This window comes from Stylophora pistillata, chromosome 9 (assembly GCF_964205215.1).
Source record: "Stylophora pistillata chromosome 9, jaStyPist1.2, whole genome shotgun sequence".
Classification (NCBI taxonomy): domain Eukaryota; kingdom Metazoa; phylum Cnidaria; class Anthozoa; order Scleractinia; family Pocilloporidae; genus Stylophora; species Stylophora pistillata.
Genome location: NC_142527.1, coordinates 2,214,368 through 2,242,363, shown reverse-complemented (window position 1 = coordinate 2,242,363; position 27,996 = coordinate 2,214,368). Strand labels below are relative to the sequence as shown.

At 38.8% G+C, this 27,996-nt stretch overlaps 4 protein-coding genes across 6 annotated transcripts; 2 read left to right on the top strand and 2 right to left on the bottom strand.

Moving 5' to 3' along the window:
* Window positions 1-47: 47 nt before the first annotated feature.
* Window positions 48-6,953, top strand: LOC111327094 (N-acetylglucosamine-6-phosphate deacetylase). The gene is made up of 10 exons (XM_022931202.2): window positions 48-142; window positions 308-525; window positions 881-1,020; window positions 2,056-2,110; window positions 2,402-2,617; window positions 3,705-3,793; window positions 4,091-4,229; window positions 5,501-5,630; window positions 5,930-5,976; window positions 6,301-6,953. The coding sequence occupies exons 2-10, from the start codon at window positions 309-311 to the stop codon at window positions 6,555-6,557; spliced, it is 1,290 nt and encodes a 429-aa protein (XP_022786937.1). The 5' UTR covers window positions 48-142; window position 308; the 3' UTR covers window positions 6,558-6,953.
* A 272-nt stretch (window positions 6,954-7,225) lies between these two features.
* LOC111327085 (ankyrin repeat, SAM and basic leucine zipper domain-containing protein 1) lies at window positions 7,226-21,335 on the bottom strand. 2 transcript variants are annotated; one of them, XM_022931191.2, is made up of 14 exons: window positions 20,837-21,335; window positions 18,731-18,861; window positions 18,484-18,606; window positions 18,142-18,259; window positions 17,912-18,023; window positions 15,168-15,302; window positions 14,964-15,043; window positions 14,618-14,644; window positions 13,301-13,373; window positions 10,910-10,966; window positions 10,220-10,332; window positions 9,759-9,879; window positions 9,295-9,399; window positions 7,226-8,286 (listed from the first exon to the last, which is right to left on the bottom strand). In XM_022931191.2, exons 1-14 carry the CDS (start codon window positions 21,247-21,249, stop codon window positions 8,128-8,130), a joined length of 1,767 nt encoding a protein of 588 aa, XP_022786926.2. In that variant the 5' UTR covers window positions 21,250-21,335; the 3' UTR covers window positions 7,226-8,127. The 2 variants fall into 2 exon arrangements, with proteins under 2 accessions (XP_022786926.2, XP_088588905.1); XM_088732779.1 differs by lacking the exon at window positions 9,759-9,879 and having other exon boundaries at window positions 8,145-8,286.
* Window positions 21,336-21,400: 65 nt separating this feature from the next.
* Window positions 21,401-25,852, top strand: LOC111326563 (3-hydroxyacyl-CoA dehydrogenase type-2). 2 transcript variants are annotated; one of them, XM_022930576.2, is made up of 4 exons: window positions 21,401-21,610; window positions 23,285-23,446; window positions 24,663-24,900; window positions 25,036-25,852. In XM_022930576.2, the coding sequence occupies exons 1-4, from the start codon at window positions 21,428-21,430 to the stop codon at window positions 25,227-25,229; spliced, it is 777 nt and encodes a 258-aa protein (XP_022786311.1). In that variant the 5' UTR covers window positions 21,401-21,427; the 3' UTR covers window positions 25,230-25,852. The 2 variants fall into 2 exon arrangements, with proteins under 2 accessions (XP_022786311.1, XP_088588909.1); XM_088732783.1 differs by having other exon boundaries at window positions 21,401-21,631.
* On the bottom strand, window positions 25,689-27,133 carry LOC111326552 (uncharacterized). Its single transcript, XM_022930565.2, has one exon. It carries the CDS (start codon window positions 26,943-26,945, stop codon window positions 26,085-26,087), a length of 861 nt encoding a protein of 286 aa, XP_022786300.1. The 5' UTR covers window positions 26,946-27,133; the 3' UTR covers window positions 25,689-26,084.
* Window positions 27,134-27,996: the final 863 nt, after the last annotated feature.

The window sequence follows — 27,996 nt, the reverse complement described above, 5'->3', positions numbered from 1 at the left end:
ATCATCCCGACCCTACCCCACTGCGAAAGGTAAAGTACTCGTCACTAGTCCCACTCTCAAGCAATAGTTTAACCTTGCTCGATGAATGACTACACGCATTTGATGTTTTCAATGTTTTTAGGAGTTCAAGCTCCTTACACAGGTAAGGAACGTATTCTAAAAGAATATCATGAGGCTAGAACTTACCAGGCGGAGATTTAATTGTTGTGTAGGGAATTTAGGCGTCGTAATGGAGCTTTCGATCCGAAATGAGTTATTTAGCTTCGTCGTGGAGAGAATTTCTTAACACGCTCCCTTTTTTACACAGTATGAAAAGGCGGCATGAAGGTGAACCAAAGTTGTGCCAGTTCAAAAACTGCCGTTTATTGAGAGACAGTAAATTGATCGAAGAGGACCTGTGGGTGACAGATGGGAAGATCATTGATCCACGAAATGTATTCTGGGGAGAGCAAGTTCGAGCCGATGTTCAAATTGATTGTAACAATTTAATCATAAGCCCAGGATTTATTGACCTCCAAATAAATGGTAAGTGTTCAAGTGTTCATATTCTCAACATGGGTTTGAAACTGTTTTGGGTGTAGGTGACTGCAGTCTCTTTAGCTAGGGGGAGGGGGTGGGGCAGGGGTTTGTGTTTGGAGACATATCACTTTCACATGTTTTAAGGGGGTTGGATTTGTGTTTGTACTGTGGAGGCTATGCTGGTACTTAAGACTCCACAACGTCATTGTAAGGCTTCTCAGATGGAGGTAGACTAAGACTCTTTGAGAAGCCTATGATTCTCTCACAGTTTGATGGGAGTATAGCCTCCACTTATGTTTGTCTACGTATATGTGGGAGACAATGAAACCCTGTACTTTCTTTAATATTTGTTAAATTCAAGGTGGATTTGGAGTTGATTTCTCTTCTGATCCTGAAAAGTTAGAGGAAGGTTTGAGGACTGTTTCCAAGGGTCTCTTACAACATGGTGTGACATCCTACTGTCCTACAATTGTCACATCATCACAAGCAAGTTACAACGAGGTAAATCATATCCTACTATGATAATTCAAGGTACAAGCATGAAGGCCTTTCCTGTTACAGCTTATCATTGTTTCTGTAGGATAGAGGAATAAGAAGTGTTTTAACTCCCATTGGATGTGGCTCTAGTGCACTGCAGACTTCCCCTTCCCCCCTCCCCCCCCTCCCCCACCATCATTTTGTCAAGTTTCCTTGACACATTTTCACCACCTTTTCAATGATTCTGGGAGGAATGAGAGAGAGAGGCATTCTGAGAGTAGGCTGTATTGCCCAAGAACACAACACGATGGTCTGAGTAGGACTCGCACACAGTATTTTCTTTCAGGCCCAGTAGTTCAAAGGGTGAATAATGCTATCCAATGGGTGAATCACTATCCAGTGGATAAGCATTAAGGAAATGCACTGTACCAACCACTGGGTAGCAATATATCTGCTAAATGGCCTTTTCCACCTTTTGAATAATCTAGTAACCCTGAAATGCAACTGGCCAACCCTTAGGCAACAGTATCTCCTCTCTCAAATACTCTCAAAAAATATAATTCTTACACTATTGCTTTCTTCCCTAGGAAAACCTAGCTACTGATATGGGAAGTTACCCCTTTAACTCCCAAGATCTGATTGTTACTTCTCTCCTCTGGCTGCCACATATTTTCTTGTAAATTATTTATGAAAATGTGGTGTTAGATCAAGGTAGCAACTTCAACCTTATAAGTTTGAATATTCTCACTCAAGGCTGGACACTAACTTTTCAACTTAGTAGCCAAGTGGCTAGTTTCATCTTAGATGTTTTTAGATGTTATAACAATTTCAGTCTGTTTACTAGCCAAACTGGGCGGTGGAAATTGAAAACCACTAGCCAAAACTGAATTTCTACTAGTCTGTGGCTAGTGGGCTACCATTAGTGTCGAGCCCTATCACTACCTGATTGCTGGATAGTGTATGGGTATTTAAGTGGAGAAGTTAAATGTTAATCACTTCTGGATGTTGAAGGGTTAGTAAAGTGCTGAAAGGTCATGTTAAACTTCCCTTTTCTCCCAGATTTTGAAGAAGATAAAAAGAACCCCAGGTGGAGCTCATGGTGCAGAAATATTAGGTAATAATTACCTTGTAATGATAACAATATTGAATATGATGACAAGGATGGTGATTATTAAGATCATGATGAGGACAACTAGACAGTGGGAACTTAGCGACAACTAGACCATGATGAAGATCCAGGGATCATTTTGGTGACAATAACATTAACCAAAGCCATGTTAATGATGATAATGACGATGATGTTGTTTTTTATGTTGATGATGGTAAGGATGATGGCAAACCATGAGATGTAAATCATTGTGTAACTGTGATGATTTTAAAGCTAACCCTCACATCATAATTGAAGGTGCCCATTTGGAAGGTCCGTTCATCAATCCTGAAATGAAAGGAGCTCACAAAGAACACCTGATGAGGCAGATCAGCACCAAAGGAGCCCAAGAAATTGAGGATTTTTATGGTTCATTAGATCATGTGAGCATCATAACAATAGCTCCTGAACTGGCTGGGGACAGTATGGAGTCCATTCAACAGTTAGTAAAGAGCAACATTGTGGTATCAATAGGTAAATTTTGCAACAACTTTATGTAGTAGAGAAAGATGTTTTCATCTTGCCATGACTGCGAAACAAAAAAAAAGTTCTGAGTCCCCATGAGGAATGGAACCTCAGACCTTTGGTTTCGGTGTTCTGATGCTTTGTGGCAGAATCCTCAATATTTTTTCTTTGTCCCATGCTGGTGACTAGATGAAAACATCCTTCTCTATTTCCTTAAGGAGCTCAAAACTTACCTTCTTTCTTATTCAATTTTCAAAACTTTACATACAGTATGTATGGAAAATTAAATTCAACTTTGTAATACTTTAGGCTAGACAATCAATCGTAGATGACCTGACCTCATTAACAGGGGCACATCACTATCCTGACAGGTACTATTTATTTCATTGCCCAAGAAAGAAAGAAAGAACAATCTTGCAAATTTTGTTCAACCCGGTTTTTCAACCAATTTATATTATCCAAAAGTCATCATACTGACCTGGAATCCACTGTCAGTACTTTGTCCAATTATTAGAGGTCATTACATGAAATGTGGGAAAGGCAGTCACCTAACAGTTGCTGACTGGGGGCCAGGTTTGAGTCCTTAACAGGTCATTGAGTTATGTTCTTGAGTAGGACATTCAACACCCACAATGCTTCACTTTACACGGTAATGAATGTGACCAAATGCTGGGGTGAAAATGTGACCAAATGCTGGGGTGAAAGTGTGGCCAAATGCTGGGGTGAAAATGTGACCAAATGCTGGGGTATAAATGTGACCAAATGCTGGGGTGTAAATGTGACCAAGTGCTGGGGTGAAAATGTGACCAAATGGTTGAGTGTAAATGTGACCAAATGCTGGGGTGTAAATGTGACCAAATGCTGGGGTGTAAATGTGACCAAATGCTTGAGTGTAAATGTGACCAAATGCTGGGGTGTAAATGTGACCAAATGCTTGAGTGTAAATGTGACCAAATGCTGAGGTGTAAATGTGACCAAATGCTGGGGTGCAGCTTGCAATGTATAGAAACAAGGACATTAAGCTGCAGTAGTGTGGACCACTTGTCCTAGTGTAGGTTTAAGAGCAGAAAACAGATGTTGTTTCTCATTCTTGCAGGCCACTCTGCAGCAAACTTGTCCATTGCAGAGAAAGCAGCAAACAAAGGTGCTTCCTTTATCACTCACCTTTTCAATGCCATGTTGCCGGTAAGTGTTGTGTTAGCAGGTCAGAAGGTCAAAAGACTGCTCAAGCCATAAATGAAAAGCCCATTACTGATTGCCTAAAATTTCTCAGGAGAGGGGAGGGATTGGACCTTCTGTCTTTGGAAATCAAGGTGAATTTTTAGCAAATTTTTTTATATTAAAAGAGTAACCCCTCGAGTACCTTAATTTGATAACGGAACAAAAAAACCATGATTTTATTACAATGCAAATTAGGCCTGTCATTTGTTCGTCATTTTCATACCTCGTGCAATACCCTGGGACTATAATTTGTGGTTTTAGTTCCATCACAGAGATCCTGGAATTGTTGGACTTCTCACAAGTTATGATATCCCTAAACCCATATTTTATGGACTGATAGCTGATGGAATTCACACACATCCAACAGCCACAAGAATAGCTCACAGATCACATCCTAATGGTATGATGCTTGTAAATCAATTCATTGCCAGTCTCCCAGTTTCCACTGTACAGCCTTAATCACTTGTGTCATTGTTAGAATTCTTTATAATTCCGACAAGTGCAATTTTGTTAGCCCCCTACCCACCCCTCCATACCATTTCCTTTTGCATCCTAACAGTTTGTGAACTTTAATTACCATAAAAGCCCACAGATAAGCTACGCTTTTTTTCCGAAAATCATCGCTAGAAATTGGGGGTGTGGCTTATCTGCGGGAACATTTGAAAAAGGTATCGTGAATGTTCATTTTCATGTCTGATCAAATGCCTGGTTACTAAGCTTCAAATGTTCTGCTCACTTTCTTGTAATGCAAAAATATATGGAAAAACTGTGTTAAATGAAGAAATTCCAGTCAACAAATACCAGAAAAAGACCAGTCATATGTCAAAGTTGGTAGAAATTATGTTCATTACATTAAAGTGTTAAAATTGTGGGTAACACTGAAGTATTTTCCGTTGCAATGTTAATGACGAGTTTACATTCGATGAACAGTGGATGAAGTAGACTTCTCAAGACTCGACTTTGGATTTCTCTTGATTACTAGCAAAAAAATTTTTTTCCAAAATTTGAGCTGCTAAATTTGGGAGCAGGTATGGCTTATCTGCAGGTACGGCTTATCTGCAGGTGTGGCTTATCTGCAGGTGTGGCTTATCTGCAGGTGCGGCTTATCTGCAGGTGCGGCTTACCTGCAGGTGCGGCTTATCTGCAGGTGCGGCTTATCTGCAGGTGTGGCTTATCTGCAGGTGTGGCTTATCTGCAGGTGTGGCTTACCTCCAGGTACGGCTTATCTGCAGGTGTGGCTTATCTGCAGGTGTGGCTTATCTGCAGGTGTGGCTTATCTGCAGGTGTGGCTTACCTCCAGGTACGGCTTATCTGCAGGTGTGGCTTATCTGCAGGTGTGGCTTATCTGCAGGTGTGGCTTATCTGCAGGTGTGGCTTATCTGCAGGTGTGGCTTATCTGCAGGTGCGGCTTATCCACAGGCTTTTATGGTAACTCTTTAAACCCTAAGAGAGACAAAAGTCTATTTTCTCCTCACCATAACACTGTTGTATCATTCATTAAGACCATGAGAATTAAGAAAATGATCACCAACCAAGGAAGCTTTCATTGATAAACCAATTCTCCTTGTCAGTACCACAGGAAATGTAAAAAGAAGAGTGTGGAGACACTGAGACTCTTACGGTCAAGTGAGTCAGCCCATGCATTTTGTCATTCTTTTGTTTGCCAAACAGGGCTTGTCTTAGTCACTGATGCTATTGCTGCCCTTGGACTTTCTCCAGGACTACACAAGCTCGGCCCAATGCAAGTGGAGATAAACCATGAAAAAGCTACCTTGAAAGGAACTAACACACTTGCAGGAAGGTATGATCACTGGACACTTCATTTTGGGAGTACAGATACATGAGAGAGAAAGTTTGAACTGCCCCATCTCCTTTTCACACTGATTCCTGCTTATTTGTGCATTTTTGTCTGCTCCCTTCAGCTCCTCCATGTCACCCTTCCCCACCCCCATCTGTCACAGTAACCAGTTCTTCCCACAACCACTGTTGTTTACAATCATGATGAAAAAAGCTTTTGAGGGGTGGAAATGACATCTGAAGACCTTTTCCTGTCTGTTGTTCATTATCTGAACATAATAACATGAAATGTGTTTATCTTAGCATTGCCTCGATGGATGTTTGCATTCAGAGATTCCGGAAAATGTCAGGTGAGCACTTGTTGTCTTCTGTTTTCACATGTTACACAAATTCATAAGTTCTGCTATTCTAATCATTTGCTTGCTTAAGTATCATTTCTTAGCCATCAAACCCCAAGGAGTGACAAAAAGGAATTTAACAATATCCATGCATTTTCGAGCAAAGAGGTGATGAGAAGGAAAACAAAATTTACGGATGCAAAATTATTTGAGGTTACTCCAAATTCTCAGAGCACAGATTACGACTGATGAAAAGCAGATGATGGGGAGAATTTAGGGGTATATAATTTTAGAGTTTGGGAGTGAACTTGTTAAAACATTTTTGTAATGTTTCAGGCTGCAGCACTGTAGAAGCACTTGAGGGTGCTACTCTCCACCCCGCCCAGGTACTGGGGATCAAACATAAAAAAGGCACCTTGAACTATGAATCTGATGCAGACTTAGTCTTTCTAGATGAAGACCTCAATGTGCATGCCACGTTTATCGCTGGTGAACCAGTGTGGCTGAGGAAGGAAGGTTTGGTGACGGGTGTGATGCAACTGAAGTACAGCATGATAGGAAGTAAATCAAAGAGAGTGTCACTTATGGAATAGCCACAACCACCCATCGCACTGTATTTTCTGAAATAATCATTCACATCCTAAGATAAGTCCTCTCCAAATTTGCACTCAACCCTTTGGTGAAACAAGCAAGTGAGCACTATTTAAATTCGTGGTCAAAATGTTAGAAATTTATTTTAAAAAATTGATTTTGAAACTTTTACTTATTTCCTAACAAATTGTTCATCCAATTGTATATAATTAGGTCTAAACTATACTTAAATGAATGTGATGAAGTATATTATTTTTAAAAAAGATTATGCTGAAAACAATTGCTCAACATCTAATTTTGTAGGTATCATGTTCAAAAATATGCCAGAGCCAGCCTCAGTGCCTTTGTATTTTGCAGAGTTAAGTCAACAAGAAATAAAATTGATATTTTTAATTCCACCTCCATTTTCTTGTTAACAGCTTCTGGGCTATGGTACTTACTCAATCTCCCTTCTCAAAAGGCATTTTCGTGTACTTTATTGATTTCCTAAATTGCACTTCAAAACAATACTTTAACCAGGATGCTTTCCTGAATTGCATTCTCAAAATGATTCTGAATCCTATTATGATAGCGAATTTTATTCTCATAAGTAACAGATAAAATGATTCTGAATCTTGATATGATTCTGATTTTATTACATAAATATAAGTTTAAAAATTAGACAACTAGCTACAGATGAAAAATAATTTTATTCATCCAACTTTTTATAGATTTATAATACAAAAGAATGATCTTGTCATTTATTACTCACTTTTGCCTGTACCATCTTAATAAACAACCCTCCTCATTTTAATAATTAAACAACAATAGTTCAAACAGAATTCAAAGAACAGGAATATATACAAATATAAAAGCATCTTTACAATAACAAGGAATGTTTTAGGATGAGGATGAGAAAATAATCTTAAAGGTGCGAAATAGAGTGAATTTCATCAAATTCTTATTGTACATGACAGAACCTGCATTTATTTATCATTGCAATACTGGAATGGTCTTTCTCTAACACTGAACAGTAAAGAATCAAAATAATTAAACTCCCTTGTAAGCAAAATAATTAATACTACAATGGGAAAATTAATGTGAAAAGGAGTGGAGATAATTCTTACTAGCTGTTTGGTAATCTCAAAACATGAAGTAACTTTTTCAATGTGGTTTTTTATAGTAAGAGTTAAAAATTCAATGATATAGAGCATACTCCTCCTTTAACTCTCTAAACCCTTAGTGTGATCAGCATTTAATATCTCCTTACAGTAATGCTGCTGAATCATTCACTAAAGATCATAAGATTAAAGGAAATGATCACCAATTTACCCAATGCTTAATGATTGTTAAATGAATTCTCCTTGTCTGTGCCAAAGGAGACGTATAGAGAATACTGATACCGATGTTAGTCATAAAGGGACAACAAAAGAAGACATCACATAGCATGCATTCTACTGATGAACTGTGTGAATCTCTGCATACAAGAAAGTTAAAGTGGAACCAGCCACTTATCAAACAGAAGCATTGCAATGAAAGATAACAGTAGCGTGTACAATACACCAACATGTTAAGTGGTAACCGCACTGAACTTCATGTCGTGTGCCATGCCTTGTGCATCAAAAAGGCACCCAGTGCAACAGATGCCACTCCTGCTAAAAGTAAAAAGCCACTTCTTGATGAATATTGGGTGCCCTGGGGTTTCTCATCGGTTATCAGGTCTGGGGCTGTGTTAGACACCTTGCACTTGATCTGCCAGTTGCAAAAAAAAGGTTGAACTGTGAGCCTCACGGCTAATAACAGCCAACTGCCTACTCATCAGGTGTAAAAGTAATATTAGATGTGACCAGCTCTATTTGAGCTGATGTTCAGCATGAAAATTTGGTTGGTTTATAGTGTTGCAGATTGTAAAGAGTCCTCAGGAGGCACAATTAAGTAAGAAAAACAAAGTGAGCAAAATTGAATACAAAAATCTCACAAAATAAAATGGTACAGAAGTTTACTGCTTATATTTCTACGATAGACACTGAATGGAAGAAATTAAGTGTCAATTTGTTTTCTTTAAATTTAGATTCGCACGAAGTGCCAATCTGTGCATCAATTAGTGTAAGCTCTGTGTACCTCTAAGTGATTCAATATGTTAGAAGATAAGAAAATGTTACAATATTCCAGGGCTTGACACTAACTTTTCAACTTACCAGACAAGTGGCTAGTGACATCTTAGATGTTATGACAACTTTTAGTTTGTTTACTAGCCAAACTGGCTAGTGGAAATTGGTTTCGTGATAAACCTTAAAATGAATTGTTTTCACTAACTCCTTTGTTTCCTTTATCTTTTTCTCTTCTTTTTCTTCTTTTTCCTCTAAACGCAACAACCTACTGCGCCTTCTTATATAGTTCCTTACAATCTTTCTAGAAGATTCTACAGATTTACAACACGACTATTTTTAGTAACATAACATCATAGAATTTTCCAGAATTTACGGTAAATAACTCGAGTTTCTAAAAATAGACGTCACGTACTCATGTCGAAACCACTAGAACTTTCCCAAAGGACTAATCAAGAATGTTCTGGAAATCATAGGTTAAACGTGCCAAATAACATGTCTTCTGTCCAGAAATCAAAAACCACTAACCAAAACTGAATTTCTACCAGGCGGTGACTAATGGGCTACCATTAGTGTCCAGCCCTGATATTCTGCTACTAGCTGTAGACACCCGAGACAAAATAACATAGTCATAAAGTCATTCACCACGTACCCTAGAAATTCTTGTCTTCACGGTTTTCAGTTCCTCATTCAAGCTTTCAACATTGTCCACAGCTTCCTTAGAGTACATTTCCATTCCTTCGGCTTCTGTAACATCCTGAAAATTGCAGGAAAAATTTAGGATTCATAGCTAAACACTTGCAAGTACAACAGTTTGCTAAATTGTCGGGACACCTCAATTGTGTTTCTGAGAAGAGTGCAACTTAATCTTAGGGAGCCTCACACTAGCCCAGGGTAATGGTTGAACTCCTTATCTGTACCAGCAAAAAATTAAATCAATTCAAAGAAGAGACTGAGAAACACAAACGAAAAGGGAGTACTCATCAGGAGACGAAGGAAGAAAGGAGGTTTTCTCCCAACAACATTTCTGGTGCTCCCAACAAAATTTAAACCACTCAAAAGGCTAAAATATTTTTAATCATTGACTATGCTTAATTAAATACAAGGCAGTTATACCTGCACAAATTCCAGAGGCTCTTTTATGGTGTTAAGGTGTTTCTGTACATAGGAAACACTGCTTCTGACAAATGCCAAGTGTCGTGACACATTGGCCAAAATAACGGTCACTTCTGGGGCACTACAAGATTATAAAAAAATTAACAATTTATGATTGGACAGGCCTCACTAAGGTGACACACTCAATCCTAAATGCCAGGGCCGAGTTGTTCAAAGCTGGGTTAAAATAAACCAGAGTTAGTGAGAAATCCAATTTCCCATCTGAAAGCTTTAGAAAAAAAATTCAGTTTAATTGTTTTTGTCTACAATTTGATGATTGGACATTCTAAAAAGAATAGGTAAAAATATCCCAAGAAAGCTATTGAACAGAGAAATAGAGAAACCTGGATTAAAATTTAACCCTGGGTTAGCCCTTATTTGCCTTTGAACAACTGGCCCCAGAATAGGAAAGTAGATTCCACCTTAAAACATGTTTTTCCATCAACTGCAAGCTGGACATATCCCACTCCTTTTTGTGAACTTCTCTTATGGAATCTAATATCTTTGTCCGCACACCCACTTGAGTTATTCCCATCTGTAAAGAGCAAAACAGTGGTTCAAGTTTTTACAAATCCAACCAAACTGCAACTTGATCATGGATTGAAAAACAAAATGCAAAGTGGTCACAGCAGCCAATTAGATCAAAGGAAATATCATAAGGGACCCATACAAAAAAAAAAGTTAAAACATTAGCATAGGAAAAAGTAAAAAAAAAAAAAACAGTTTTTGTTTTGCTTTTGTAGTTTGTAGTGATGCCACTCATTGAGGCCATTCACAGAGAAAAGTGAAGCAAAATCAAAACAACCTCAGATTTTATTCCCCCTCATTTCAAAACCAGTCTTAGTCTGTTAATTCAAGAGGCATAGTAGCCAACACCACACTCATAAACGAGATGCACAGGTTTGAGTTTTAAGTAGCACCTTTGTCTTGTACTTCAGTGAGACAGATTACTCTTACAGAGTTTCCGTCTACCCAGGACAGGTATTCCCCATCAGGGAAAGCAACAGAGAAATTTGCGTTAAAAACGAATGGAAAAAAATCATGCACATTTTTAAACTCATGTTCAATGCATTTGAATTATATTATACAAAGATAGAGTGCACTAGCATCACCTGGTCAAGCTCCTTTTCAGTCAGATTAAGAAATTCCTCAAAAGTCATCTTGTGTTCCTAAACAAAAGGAAATGAATTTAAACAGGACTGTAAGCCTGCTAACTGAACTGATGACAAATGAGAGGCAATGGAAGTATATATATCTTATTAACCAAGCGCGAGGGCCGTACTTGGAGAATATTGGCCCGAGGTCTTGACAGTATGGACCGGGTGCAGCGAGGTCTTGACAGTATGGACCGAGTGCAGCGAGGTCCATACAAAAAAGACCGAGGGCTGATATTCTTCCAGTATGGTTCCGAGCAAGCTTGGTTAATAAGAGATTGATTATACGACTGAAGTTCAAAGGGACACAAGTGCGGTATCATTCGGGACCATTCGGGTCAGTGCCCAGTCCAATACTGAGAGAATAGTGACCGGCAATAGAGCATTTTGATTGGTTGATTTTAGTTATTGACCCTCTGACTGCCCGGGTCGTGTAATAAGAATGAGGTATCCCATTGACAAGTGTACATGTACTATGAGTAGATGGACTCACTGACTAAAACTACTGAAAATAGCCTCACTGACTGATGGACTGACAAACTCAAGGACAAACGGACTGAAAGACAGACTGACTGACAGTTGGACTTGAGGGCGGATGCAAGGATAGACCTTTCAACTGACTGACTAAGAGACTGATTGACAGATGAACTGATAGACAGACGAATGGATTGAAGGACCAACAGACTGACTGATTGACTGACCAACTGACTGACCAACTGACCGACTGACTGGCTGGCTGACTGACTGACCAACTGACTGACCAACCGACCGACTGACTGGCTGGCTGACTGACTGACCAACTGACAGACCAACCGACCGACTGACTGGCTGGCTGACTGACTGACCAACTGACCGACTGACTGGCTGGCTGACTGACTGACCAACTGACTGACCAACCGACCGACTGACTGGCTGGCTGACTGACTGACCAACTGACAGACCCACCGACCGACTGACTGGCTGACTGACTGACCAACTGACCGACTGACTGGCTGGCTGACTGACTGACCAACTGACTGACCAACCGACCGACTGACTGGCTGGCTGACTGACTGACCAACTGACAGACCAACCGACCGACTGACTGGCTGGCTGACTGACTGACCAACTGACCGACTGACTGGCTGGCTGACTGACTGACCAACTGACTGACCAACCGACCGACTGACTGGCTGGCTGGCTGACTGACCAACTGACCAACCAACCGACCAACTGACTGGCTGGCTGACTGACTTACTGTCTAAAGGGGTTAAGTTTCTAAAGAAAATATGGTGCTGCATTGTTGGGGGTAACAAGGTAATTTGGTTATATCAACTAAATTGAAATGTTATTGTAAATTGGTCACCGTAAAGAGTTAAAAAACTGACTTTTTGAGCATTAGCCCTTTGTCAGAGCAAATGAGGAAGGGCTAACCAAGAGCTAACACTTGAAACATCAGCTTTTTAACTCTTTACAGTGGCCAATTTACAATTTCAACTAAGTTGATATGACCAAATTGACTTACTGTCTGATTGACTGACTGACTGACTGACCAACTGAATAGCCAACTGACTGTCTGACTGACTGTCTAACTGACTGTATGTCTGACTGACTGAATGTCTGACTGACTGACTGACTGACTGTCTAACTGACTGTATGTCTGACTGACTGAATGTCTGACTGACTGAATGTCTGACTGACTGACTGACTGACTGAATGTGACTGACTGAATGTCTGACTGACTGAATGTCTGACTGACTGTATGTCTGACTGACTGACTGACTGTATGTCTGACTGACTGTATGTCTGACTGACTGTATGTCTGACTGACTGACTGCCTGACTGACTGTATGTCTGACTGACTGAATGTCTGACTGACTGAATGTCTGACTGACTGTATGTCTGACTGACTGAATGTCTGACTGACTGACTGACTGACTGACTGTATGTCTGACTGACTGAATGTCTGACTGACTGAATGTCTGACTGACTGAATGTCTGACTGACTGACTGACTGTCTAACTGACTGTATGTCTGACTGACTGAATGTCTGACTGACTGAATGTCTGACTGACTGACTGTCTAACTGACTGTATGTCTGACTGACTGAATGTCTGACTGACTGACTGACTGACTGACTGACTGACTGGCTGGCTGGCTGGTTGGCTGGCTGACTGAGTGTGACGTATAGACTCTAGCAGACAAGCAGACAGGTAGACTAGCAGAATTTCAGTCTGTAACTCAAAAATTTTTTAATCCCTGGGTCCATCAAATAGTCAAAACAACTTCTTGAACTTTGAAATGATAATATGCAACACATGCAACTGACCAATAATCAAGACTCACTGACAGACAGAAAGTACAATTTACCTGAAATACTGGCAATAAATGTCTCAACTCCAGGCCACACAAAAACGTGTCAAGGTCATCATACCTCACTGGACTGCAATCAAATGAAACAAGATCACAACAATGATATTTTATTACTTCAAAGACAATCTTTAGACCATGCTTCTTGCTATATAGCATATACCAAATATGGAAACTAGCAAGGCAAATACTTTAAAAAATCTAACAGCTTTTCATAATTATCATACTTAGATTTCAAATATTTAAGAAAATATTTTTAAGTAATTTAATTCTACCCATCATAATTAAAAATAAAGGAGGTTTGTAATCACAATTGAAATTCAATTACCGTATTTATTCATCAAAAAGCCGAGCAATTTTTTCACAAAACTTTACCAAAATCTCGAAAATTTGAGCTAGAGAAGGGTTCTCGGCTTACAGCCGAGTGTTTTTCCAAACATAATTTCTTTGAAACAGCAAATTCAAAGGAAACATAGATATATTTATCTATAAGCTGAGATATTGCATGCAGAAGTAAATAACAACACAAGTTGAAGTTGGTCAGACTATTTTTGTGGTTGCTTCCAAAGGAGCGGTTTCTTGTTTTCGGCGCGTTGTAAATGCGGCTTATTGTTTCGTCCTCAGTGTCGGCGGGGAATTCGTCGTCCATCTCCTCCTCATCCGTTAGTTCAGCTGTTTATTCCAAGTAGATTGCTTCATCTTCCATGTCCTCTAGAGTATTGGAGATTCTGAGGTTTTGAACGAGTGTATTGATCTTGCGAAAGTGTTTGAAAAATTTCGAAACTGACCAATCAGAATTGCTCATTCCCATGACTGGCAAACAAACTTGTCACATGTTACAGTGTTGAAATTTGCGATCACGCAAAAAAGAAAACTTATTTTGACTTCTCTGCTCTGTAAACCAGTCAAGTAATCTCTCATCCAGCCGCAGATATTTCGGAGTGTAACGGCCCATCATTGTGCGTTTCACTGACATCTCCAGCTCTCCATTAAAGAGGTTCTCTTCGACTTTCCTCTAGCGACTTACTGATGACTTACTCTCTGGTTATCTCAGAATTGTTTTAGACGGCAATAATGCATTGAAACTCTTTTCTATTTAGAAACTTTTGCGTTCATTTCAGTTTGTTCGAGAATGGAATTCTCTGAATATGGTCTTGGCTTATAGCTGAGTATTTTCAATTTACATGTTTTAAAAACCTTCCCGATTGAAACAGACGGAAGTTTAATAGGTTCTCGGCTTATAGATGAATAAATATGGTACAACAATTAGGGGAAAAGTCAAATAAAGTGATAACTACTGAAACATTTGACATTTACCTGAAACTATCCTCATTCACATGAACTCTGCAAAACAATTGAAAAATTCAGTAAAGAGGCTTAAGAGCTAGTTATTATGAGACATTAATCTTATCTAGAATTTGCCCTTTTGTTCAATAACCAGTTATCATTAAAATTTGTTATCACTTCATTGCCACACTACTTGAAAAGGTACTGGTAATGTAAGGATGATTTCACTTTTGTTCACCCCTCAGGGTGAGAGGAAAGATTTAACTCAGTCTGTTAAAGAGTTTCCAGGATTTATGTGCGCTTAATGTAACACAGTAAAAAAAAAATAAATTAAATTCACTTTCTATGCACAGAATCTTAAACAGCGTGTCCTTACTTTGAAGATGCCATAGGTTGTGGAACCACTTCACTGGGCAGCTGCTTTCCACTTGCAGCCAAAGAGAGCATATCTGCAATCTGATAAATGTCAAGAGACATTTTAGTGTGAGTTGAGCATCTGTCATCTACATTTAACGGTAACAGTTAGTTTTAAAAAAATGTAATCTTCTAACAATTTTGATGAAAAACTCTGGTTACTAACCCAATGATGCTCACTGGAGTACGCAATATCACTTGGCGCCTGGCCATCATTAGAGTATATCTTAGGGTCTGCTCCATGGTCCAACAAAATGCGCACAACTCTGCCATGACCTCGGTTGGCAGCCCATGACAAGGACTGAAAAACAGAGTAATTCACATTTAGCTTGGTTGTAAGTAGTTTAACTATCGCCTACACTATCATAGTGGTGGGTTCACTATGGTCCAGGCACTGGGCAAATTGAGTGACTGTGAAGATACATTTACCCAGCTACTTTCAAAATCTCCATCAAAAGCACAACAAAAATATTACTATCCCATATTTTCCTCAAATATATTTGGACTTATAAAATGTACAGATTCAATATGTAACAAATTATTTGCATTAGAAAACTAATCATGATCATGATTCATTTACCTAAAGAAATAACCTAATGAGTTTCTTGTATTTATCAGATTATTAGATATATATATATGTATTTTATTATTTAATTTTTATTTATTTATTTATTTATTTATTTACGTTTTCAAAGTTTAGGAAGATTCTATTCCGACACGCAGCCTGGGCCATGTTTATTGCCCCAGTCCCAGTCTGTGTATGATCTTATGGCAAACATAAGTTTTTACAACTATCGGATAATAATAATAATAACGGTTTATTCACAGTATATCCACATACAAGGTGTGGCTCTTCATCTGTGAAGGCCTATGGTACTAAAATTTAATATTAAACTAAATTATAATAACTACCAGTAACTAAATTGTAATAAAACTATTTATTACACGACTCAGGTAGTCAGAGGGCCAATAACTAAAATCAACCAATCAATATGTTTAATTGCCGGTCAATATTCTCTAAGTATTGGACCGGGCACTGTCCTGAATGGTCCCGAATGATATTGCTTTTGTGTCCCTTTGAACTTCAGTCGTATAATAAATCTCTTATTAACCAAGCTTGCTCGGGATCGTACTGGAAGAATATCGGCCCTTGGTCTTTTTTGTACGGACCTCGCTGCGCTCGGTCCGTACTGTCAAGACCTCGGGCCGATATTCTCCCAGTACAGCCCTCGTGCTTGGTTAATAAGATAATATATGAAAGTAAATATGTAGAATATATTGGTTGGTGGTGGTGGGGGTTGTTTCTATTGGTGGCGGTGGTTGTTTCTGTTTTGAATCTCTGTGGCTGCAGAATTTCAAAATTTTCACGCACTAACAACAACAACAACAACAACAATTTATTTCATGTCGGTAATGTAGGGAGTGGTTACCCAATCCCCCAAGCCTAATGGCTCCTATTAAAAACACTCGACAAATAAAATAAAGATGTGTATATAAATATATGTCAAAGTTAAATATATAATAAAAATGCAAAAATACTGTAAAGTGGTTAATTATTGGCAGTGTTTAACTTTCGCCATTTTCATGTAGGGGGACTTTGCGCGAAATTTAAACACCCCAAAGTCGGAGTTGGCCAGCCGCCATCTTGAATTTATAAGTGTGACACCCAAATCCAATAAATGCAGAATTATTTACTACAAAAGAACATTTATTGCACAAATCAAACCTTAAAAATATTATTTACATTCAAAGATGATACTGCATATTATTAAACGAATTTTGTAGCACTGTAATAAATGTAAATACCATTACAAATACAATAAATAACTATCACAGGTCCACATTTTAAAATAATAATAAAGATGTCAAGCAGATGGAGAAAAAGCACTGTATAAAAATATGAGAGTTCAAAACATTGAATGTTCGTAAATAGAAATGTAAAAATTAAATGTTGGTAGTCATGTGGTTTATTGACACTTTTTTATTAACACCTTTGGTTTATGGCAGTCGATCAACAAAGCATGATCATGATGTCTTTCAAAGAGTTCTTACTTAATTAAAACAGTCCAAAATACCGGCATCACAGAAGCCATCCATTTTCCATTTCTATGCAAAAATTAGAACAATGAAACAGAGGAAACTGTGAAATAAAAACACCACTAAAAATGCTGAACTGAACTTTGAATGCGCGAAATTAAACCACCGATAAATTTAATCATACTACAGTATCACCTAGTTCCCTATCCCTAACCCCAATCCGGAACCTCCCCTGAAACCCTACCAGCTCTAATCACCTAACATTATAGCCCTAACCCCAAGCCTAATTACCACCAGATCACCTAGTAATGGGGAAGAGGAGGGAGGAGGGGAAGAAGGAGAAGAAAAACTTTATTTAATGAGGGTAAAACACATTTATTACTGGTCACCCAGTAGTTTTCATAATGGCCCTCCTAAAGGGGGGAAGGCAGACAAGGCTCTTGGAACCTTGGGTAAAGTACACTTTATGCCCATGTGTCAAATCCAGATATCTCCTGCTGCAAATCCTAATGAAACCCCTGCCATGCAATCTGGAAAAGCTATCACTCTCTGTCCTCAACTTGGCAAAATGTTCATGTACATAAATACAGCAGATATGCTCCATAACCACATAACTTCATCTCATCAGTTGTTTGTCATTCATCATATGAAGGAGAGATGATGAACAACTCATCATAACATACAAGAATGAGAGCTGCCCAACAAAAAGGAAGCTGCACAGGTGGAAAGACAAAAATTCCACCAACTTCATGGTTCAGAAATTTTACTTTTGGTAAGTAGAGTGTAGCACATTTTCAATTAACTTTTTAACTTGCAGAGATAGAAATTATGTGGTTTCTGGAGCTAACTAAATCCTCTTTAACAGCAACTGACCGTCCAGCCTCGCATATCCTGTTTGTTTATCTCTGCACCATGTTCTAGTAGGATTTCACAGACTGTAACTCTTCCTTCCCTTGCTGCATACATCAGGGGTGACATTCGAAATCTGGTTTCATGAAATAGAAATTAAAATATTTTTTTTGTTCACCTTCCTACATTAAACAGCTTCTTTTTTTTTTTCATTGTATTAGGGGAAGATATTGGAGTTTGATTAGCCCTCTTACTTGTCATAAACATTGACTCTGGCTTTCTTTTCCAGCAACAGTTCCACACATGCGAGGACGTGCTCCTCTGGCTTGTTCCCAGGAACAGCGCATACTGCCATCAGAACAGTGTACATCTCTGAATACAGGTGTATAAGGAAGATGTTAGTAACCCTGTACACTTTAACATCAGTATGCATATTCTCCATACTGTTCCCTATATATATCCTGAGGTGTGCTGATAAGGAGAATCTATTGCAAATCAAAAATAAGTGTATCACACTTTGGCCAATACATAGGTTGGACAACTGAAAGATTCCATCATCTAAACTAAGAAAATTTCATCAACGCAGCAATTATTACCTTTCTGGAAGTTTACATTGGCTCCTTTATTAGCAAGAAGTTCCACCATATTCGGCAATGCTAAACTAGCAGCTAGCATCAATGGAGTCCACCCTGATTTAAGCTGAACATCTACATCAATTCCTATTTTGAGAAAAACACAATGCAAGCATTTTACTTCAAACAAGAGTTGTAGAATCGTATCAAGGGTGGATCTGATGTCCTAAACAACTAATTATCACAGAAGTAAGCAATAACTGCATCTCACCGTCATCCAAATATTTTTCAACTGCAGTACTATTTGCTCTCACAACTGCTACTCGCAAATCCTCCACAGCTAACATGGCAGCAGCTTTCTTAGCCTCTGCTTCTTTTGAATTGTTTGACGAGAAATTGCTCCTAAAAAAGTAAAGGCTTCCAATTTAGAAAAAGAGGCTATGGCAATAACCTTCCAAGAATGTTGGCTAAATTTTATTGTCAAGTATCAGTGATTTCATTATTGGTCTTCCACTAACCTGTTTTCTTGCTATAAGTTAACCTTCCCTGGGGTTAGGGGATAATTGCAAGAAGACCACATACTCACTTCAAAAGAACACATGTTTTAGGAAAAAATCTCCCCCAAAAATACACATCAGAAAGATTGAGGGCTGCTGGACAGTTTTACCGCTTACGGTAATTTGTGAAACGAAACAAGGTTTGCAGACAATTTCTTTAGGCGCTCTGCTCCCAAAAATTGTCTTGCTAGATAAAGCAAAGAAAGGCTTACAGATGCGACAAGAAATTATTCCCTCTCTTCGAAAACTCTGTGTTCTCGCTAGATGCCTTGTTTCGCAAAATACCAATAATGGCCGGCTTATGGTACTTTGCGAAACGAAGTGAAACAAAACGAAATGAAACAAGGTTCACATACAATTTCTTTAGGCGCTCTGCTTCCGAAAATTGTCTTGCTAAATAAAGCAAAGACAGGCTTACAGCCGTCCAGAACTGAACATTGCTTTCTAATTGTAGGATGCCCAAGCAAACCAAAGGATGGCAGCTTGAACGCCATGTTGACTGAAAAACTATGAGTTTTCTGCCAAATCTGATACATGTGACTTAGAACGGAAGTGTCGCGCATTCTCTCGCGTGAGAATGAATAGTAAATAATTGTACACCAGGACAAGAGAGAACAAGAGTCGCAAAAGATAAATTGTTGATAACCTATCGACTGGACTAAGCCTCTGGCAAAAACTAAAAAATTTTTGTAGGTTTTAATAACAATATATAAATACATATGTACTGGTAGACATTCTAGAGCAATGTCAAAAGGCAGATTTTTTGTTTTCCTCTTTGATACAAATTAGCCACCTATTTCCCTAACAAGATCTGTATCAAGATAATTTTCAGAAGCAGAACACCTGTAAATATATTCTATTAGTCAGCAAATCTTGTTTCATCAATTACCAATCGGCCACTACTGGCATTTTGCAAAACAGAGCCTCTAGTCAGAACATTATTTGAAGACAGGGAATAATTTCTTGTCGCATCTGTAAGCCAGTATTTGCTTTATCTAACAAGATAATTTTCAGGAGCAGAGTGCCTAAAGAAATTGTCTGTGAACCTTGTTTTGTTTTAATTCACCTCGCTTCGCAAAATACCATAAGCCGGTTGTTATTGGTATTTTGTGAAACAAGGCATCTAGCGAGAACACTGAGTTTTCAAAGAGAGGGAATAATTTCTTGTTGCATCTGCGAGCCTGTCTTTGCTTTATCCAGCAAGACAATTTTCGGGAGCAGAGTGCCTAAAGAAATTGTCTGCAAACCTTGTTTCATTTCATTTCACAAAATACCATAAGCCGGCCATTATTGGTATTTTGCAACACAAGGCATCTAGCCAGAACACCGAGTTTTCGAAGAGAGGGAATAATTTCTTGCCTGTGAACCTTGTTTCGTTTCACTTCATTTTGCAAATTACCATAAGCCCAGTTTTACGTCAAAGTAAATAATTTTCATTGATCAGAAAAAATACAGCAACAACAATAACACATACCACCCCAAAATATATATATAAAAAAATTGGCAAATTAGCTAATTCTATGGTGGGTTTTGGTAAAAGCTCATGCTAATTTCCAGGTAATCTCTGATACTCCATATTAATTCTCCAAACCATCCTTTTTACCTTTCCAAGAGGTAGTGACTTGGAGAGCTCACTTAAAAATCAAGAGTTACTTCAGTTGGTGATCATTTCCTTCATTCTTGTGACCTTAATGCGTGATTCAGGGGTGATATTGTAAGGAGAAATTAGATGCTGGTCACTCAGAGGTTTAAAAGGACTATTACCCAACAAACATACAAAGGGTGAAGGAACTCTTAGAAATATTTATAAGTGTATAAACCTTCTTGATGATTTTCCCTTGCTGTCAAACGACAAAGATGGCCTTGAAAATCCTCCTCGTCCTCTCCCTCTCTGTGGCAGCTGTCCTCGTCCTCTACCTGTTCCGGATGTGACTGACACTGGGTTTAAACTAAGCTTATTATGCCTGTCATTATTTGTAATAGATGTCTTATCAATTTTTTTCGGCGTTGCTTTCATCGACCTGGCCGGAGCAGTACCAAAATCAAACTCGTCACTATCTCCATCGTCAAATTCTGCACCAGCAGGCATCATAGAGAAGTCGTTTTGTGTATGATCTGTCTTCTTTATGTCACCATTTGTAACGCCGAAATCACTGTTCGTGTTGTAAACAGTGCCCATGTAAAAGCCGTCATCGTCCGAGTCGGAATCCTCCGCTCCTGCGGGCTGATACATCTCTACTCACCTTATCTTTCGTAAGATGCAAAGGAAACTGGCTTTAAAAAACTAACGAAACTGGCTTAGTTCATAAAAAGGCTACCGACCATATTCATACAGATTTTTTTGCTTTTCACAAGTTTTGCACACGTGCTTCATGCGGTTCACCGCTGACTACTTGCTGGCGGTTCCCAACATGGCGACGGTGCTCAAAGGTGTCGCTTGCCTCGTCGCTGGGGGAGCCAATGGCTTAGGTCGTGCGACAGCGCAGAAATTGGTTCAACAGGGCTGTAGAGTTGTCATAGCAGATCTACCATTGAGTGAAGGAGACAAAGTCGCCAGTGATCTTGGAGAAAAATGTATATTTGTTCCTACTGATGTAAGAATTAATTCCGCTATGGTAGGGCCAAAAATGGGGCAAGGTAGGGGATACGGGATAGGGGTCATACGGGATAGGTTGGGAAGAGCGAGGGGTAAGCTAGGCGATTACGCGGAGGTTGTACCTCGTGGGTCAGCTTTGGCGGGCTGAGAGGAGCTGGTAACTAAGTTTATTCTTAAATCTGATGACGATGTAATGTTGAGGTAGATAACGGAGTCTGTACTGATAAATAAGGTTGAAGAGGCAAGTTAATCAATTCAAACAGCGAATGGAATTATGTCAACTTTTTTATCCGTATTATTAATGAATGGAATAGTCTTCCTAATAATATAAAGGATTCTGTCAGTATTTCTAGCTTTAAACATAAAGTCACTTCAGTTTTTGGAAATACTTAGAATTTCAGATTCAATTCAATTTAACATTTTTATATCAAATTTTATACTCTGATAATTGTTTCTTAATATTATAGACATATTTTGTCAGCTTACTGGGGAGCATCCCTTGTATGATGTCTAGGATGCTTTTGGATGCTGCCTCTCCATCATCATTATTATTATTATTCATTATTATATGGCTGTGTCTCACAAGGACTGGGAACTACCAAATTCACGAATTTGATCGGCTGAAATCAATACTGAAAGCGGTCTAGATTTTCCCATCTAGACCGGCATCTAGACTGGTCTAGAAAAGAAAGGTACAAAGAATATAAAAAATTGGCATATAAGACATAGCCATATAATAAACATCTTATTAACTGAGCTAGGTCGGTCTGTATGGGAGATTATTATGTGGCTGTGTCTCACAGGGACTGGGAACTACCAAATTCACGAATTTGATTGGCTGAAATCAATATTGAAAGTGGTCTAGATTTTCCCTTCTAGACCGGCATCTAGACCGGTCTAGAAAAAAAGGTACAAAAAATATAAAGAGTTAGCATATAAGACACAGCCATATGATAAACATCTTATTAACCGAGCTAGGTCAGTCTGTATGGGAGAATCTTGACCTTGGTTGCTGGTACAGACCTCACTGCATTTAGTCTGTACTGGCGACCTCCGTCAAGATTCTCCCATTCACACCTCCCGCTTGGTTGATAAGAACTAATTATTTATTTATTATTTACTATTTATTTATTTATTTAGTAATTTAGATTTGGAGAAACTGTAATAAATAAATAAATAAATTGGGGCAAGCAAGATTTTAATGTGTTTAACTCTATGAAGTTCCAAGAGGTAAAAACTTAACGAAAAAGTTCAAACAGCAGAAAGGCTTTTCCCGGAAAAAATATCAACATACAGCGCTGTAGGAAGGAAGTTGGGTCGAGGCTGGCAGGACACATCTAGCCCCACCAATCTGTGTTGTAATAATTTGTTATTATCCCAATCTCTTCTCACCCAGCCATCTTGCTTTATATTTTAACAACACTAAATTGCTTTCTGTCCAAGAATTATCTCACAGAATTTCTTACTTCCTGTTACTGACTAAAACCAGGTACCCTATCAGTCTTTTCTTCTTACAATATTTATTTGTAAAGAATCTGAGTCCCTAAACTGCCAAAGTATTAATCTATGATACCTGGATTATCATCATTATGAAAGGCAGGTACATTTGAGATACAAATCAAGAGAAAGTGGATCTGATAAGTCTAATGGTTTTTTTTTTTTTCGTCTTCAGGTGTCATCAGAAATTGATGTGAAGCAAGCCATTGAAACAGTTGTAGACAGGTTTGGTCCACTGCGTGTTGCAGTGAATACTGCTGGTATTGTAAAAATTGCAAAGACGTTGTCAGATGGGGGTGAGGTCCATCCTCTTCATACATTTGAAGAAATATTGAAGGTAATACCCCAGTTATATGATAATGCAACTACTTTGTATTCAATCCAAAAAAACAACTGGTTGTATTAACTTTTTTTAATGTTAACCATGTAAGAATACTGTACCTGCAACAATTTAGGTTAGTTGAGACACAGTTGATGGTACGAAGATTAGTGAGCTTGATTTTAGGGGAGGGGGGTGAGCAGTTTGAAACCTGAGGCCAACAAACCTGGTGAAATTCAAATGCTTGCTGAAATCAGTCCTTTGATTGGGTACTGACAAACCAGTGATACTAGTTATCTCACATTAGATTGTTAGGAATGCCTACCCTTTAGAGCAACAAGTACCCACTTAACCAATAATTTGGAATTTTATTGGGCTTGACTCTGGATAATCTTTTGGTTCTACATTTTTTTAAGGGAAGGGGTGGGTGATAGATTCCTCTCTCCACAAACAGGTACCAAAGGTCAAGAGTTGTCAGGAAACTCTATCAATTATCATTGAGGGTTGTCTGCAATGGACTAGAGCCGACTAACCCCTGAGAGGACCAGGAATTCACCTGACTCATGCTACAGAAACCTGGAGAAATTCTGTGTGATGTCAAGAATGGGTTCATGAGTACATTTTTGATGGTTGTGTGCTTCCTAGATCTTAAAATATAAACCCACTTCTAATCGAGTTAACACCCAAAATGACTCCTGATCCAAGAAAAACGCCAACTCATATTACCCCTTTTGAAAGATTTTGTGGCTTCTAGCCTTTCTCCATTCTAGAAAACTTCTCAGAAATGTGTGCCCACATCTAGTTCAAGAAATACTCCTGATGTTAGAATTCATGGAATTACAAGCTCAAGTTAAAGACTTTTGAAATCACGAACCTGTGGCAAGTAGAATACCCCCTTCCCCGTAACTTGTAAGATTTGAATTAATTCTCTCAAGCACAAAATTTTTACACTTTTTATATCTCTTTTGCTTCTTTCCACGGACCCCCTGATCCAATTTTGTTCAAAAACTGAACTGTTTGTGAACATGATTGGTCTGCAAGATAGAAGGGGAAAGAAGGGGTAGGGGGCTATTTCGGACAAGAAAATTGTCCTCAATGAACGTCACAAGATGCTGCATGAAACACAGTACCGATATAGCTGATTTGCACAAACTTTCCACTTACTCTTTTTCGATGATCAAAAGCTCATGAAACTTTTTTAATCACCCACTAATTTTCAGGAATGTTTTTGTAGATCAACTTGACCGGAACATTCAATGTGACTCGACTCGCAGCGGAACAGATGGCTACAAATGAACCTGATGAGGGTGGGGAGAGAGGAGTGATTATAAACACCTCCAGTATTCATGCGTATGATGGACAGTCTGGAAAAGTGGCTTATTCGGCAACAAAAGGAGCTATTAATTCTATGACACTTCCTATGGCAAGAGATCTGGGACAGCATGGCATAAGAGTGAATGCAATTGCACCAGGTAAATGAGTCGAATCCTGTGTAAGTCTAAATTTTTGGGGCTTATTTCTCTGCAATTCCTTTAATTACAGCTTCCTTCCAATGTTATTGTTAACTTACGACAAATTGAATGAACCCTCTCTTTTTCCAAAACCAGGAATGTTCTTAACTCCAATGTTAACCAAATCAAGACCAGAACCATCAGAACAACAGAAGATGGCTCAGATTGTTCCATTTCCCAAGCGCATTGGAGACCCAACGGAGTTTGCGCAACTTGTACAAACAATCATTGAAAATAAAATGATGAATGGTGAAGTTATTCGGATTGATGGCGGTGTGCGAATGCCATGATTACGAACTCAGCTAACCTGAAATGTTCGGGGACCACCTTCTGTTTAAGAAGAGGAAAGTTTGTAAGAAATGACGGCATTAGATGTCATTTACCTTTTGGACAACAACAACAACAACAAGCCTTTATTTCATCTCGAATTTAAAACAGCAAAAATAAACATTTTGATTCAAGTTAGTCAAGAAGATCCAGATCAGAGGTTTGTTTTCAATATGATTACTAGTGAATGCAACGAGAACTTTTAGTTTTAATCATAGGCTTGACATCACGGGTGTAAAGTGCAAAGCGATTTCTTGGAAATTTTTCCTCTTTCGAGACAAGTTTCTACAAATGATAAGCTTCAAAAGCGACCCCCAAAAAACTTTGTTACACATAGGAATTTCTAAATGGTAGTTATAGTTTTAATTTGGAGCATTGTTTTAGCCTATCAGTAACAGTATGACCAAACAAGACATGGTAAATAAGACAAACAACAGAATATTCTCAAATGTATTCTTAAAAATTACAACAATATGCTTTTTAAGCTAAAATTAAATAAGACAAGTTACCGTGCATCAACTGTGGCGAGCCAGATAGATCTGCCTGCACTTCCAACATCAATTAAAGCATTTGTTAGGTTCGTTTACATTTCTTTTACAATTGTTTTGTACCATTATTAAAATCAAAAATGTTCTTCGAAAGAATGTATAAACAATCTACTGACCAGCAAAGGTTGACACGAAGGAAAGGTTAATCTTGGGCTTGTGAGCGCTGAAACGGTATAAAAAAGGCTCACAAATTCACTTATCTTCTTTAATGAGCACACCATAGGGAAGCACACCATAGGGACGGCTTTCTGAGTCACCAAGTATTCCGCATCAACACGTGTTTTTTTCAGGCGGAAAGATTTTGACGCGGCCAGGATTGACACGATTCTGAAAAGCAATATTATAAGACTTTCCCTTGTGGGTAAATGGTTGTGTGTAACCCTTCTCAACCATTTTAAGACTGGGACTGCTGTAATTACCTTTACCAAACAAGTCTCCGGGGCCAGGTTTATAGCCCTCTTTGATAATCTTGTCAGCATTCTCAATATTCATGCCGTGATAAGAAACCGCCCACTCGTTTGGGGCTCCTTCGATGCGTATGCCGTCTGGACCGAGCCAACTATCGCCTTCACCGTACTTGCTAAGAGCTTTAACCGCTATTCTATTCCATCCGTACGGTGGGTGATATTGATGCCCTCCTATTATGTCTTTCTCACCGTCAACTTTGAAATCACTGAAATCAAAATTGTAAGGGGGATCAAGTCCGCTGGGGTTGATATCACCCGGTAAGCCACCACCACGTAAACGCAGCACTAGGAAGACGCTACTGCCATGACAAATTCCGAGGCTGCTTAAAGAGGCTTCACCTGTATCATCAAGTGTCTTGCCACCGTAAGTCAGACTCATCATCTTTGCGTCTATTCCTGTCTTTTCTTCAATAATAGCTTTCAACTCCCTGACTGTGTGCGTATTCAGTGCTCTAACGGTGAATATTTCGCCTTGTAACCCAAACACAAACACGTCTATCATACGACTTTTCAAACTAAACGAACCTCTACTTGCTCCTTGAGATGTAAATGGTTGCATCATGGTGTAAGTTGCTTCGAACAGTTCGTCTATGTTACTCGAAGGGAGCCCGCCTTCACCAAAGATGGCCGAAAATCCGGCATGTAGTAATTCCAAATTTGACATTGTCTGAAGGTTCTCTCTGAGATGAACACAGCCACTTCGTCTTCGGCGAATAGATGAGTTATTTCACGCTCTTATTGCTTGGCGGTTAATTCTTTGTTCTTTCTATTCTTGGAAACAGAGGATGTTTATCATCTACTTCGGCGAATTTATTGGCCGGAAGTCAAAGGCAGAATTTCATTTTCCTTGCGATGCCATTTTCTTCTTTTAAGTTTTCTTTCGCGAATTAAGTGAAAAACCGTCCTTAAGATGTTCCCATACTTACGCGATACAGAATTTATAACTCATTGCTTTCTTTTCTATTGTAAACTTTGGACGAGAAAATATTGTATCAGTCCCTTGTAGTCTGCAACACAAAGTTTTATTGACAGCTTATCTTAACTACACCTGCTTATCGTTGGCTCAATTTAAATGCTTAACAGTCTTGAATACTCAGTTTATTTGCATCCTATTCTGTTTACAAACCAGTATCAGCTCGACTTAACATGACTAGATAAACAATTAAGCATACTGGTGCTCAAGTTTATTCGGCTAGAACGTTACAGCAATATGCCTCTGAAGCTAACGTTGGATGACAAACATTTACGTCAATCAAGGTAAGCGATGGAGAGATCTGATCACTTTTTGGCCGCTGTTTTCAAAACTGGATTTTAACAATGTTTGAATAACCATGAAATCTGTATATAACAAGCATCTACCGATAAATTTCCCTCCTAGCGTAGGGTTGATTGTGAAATTGGCCTTGGGTAATGGTCTCGAAATATTGCTAAAAAAACTCACGCGTCCCTCGTATCAACATATCCTATAAAAATCTATCGAGCTACATCGAAATACCAGGCCACTTTGGTCCACCTTACTTATATGTTTCGGGAGGCTTTGAGGAACGAGGCATAACGCAACAGATGCTCTTCTTATTAAATGACACGCAAATGAGTGTCCGAGTATTTGATGCCTCAAAAAAGGCTGATGAAAGCAATGATCTCGCTCCAAAATTTGGTTGTCGAAACACCCTCTTGCCATCATGATATTTCCTTCCAGTAACTTGCAGCGTTTA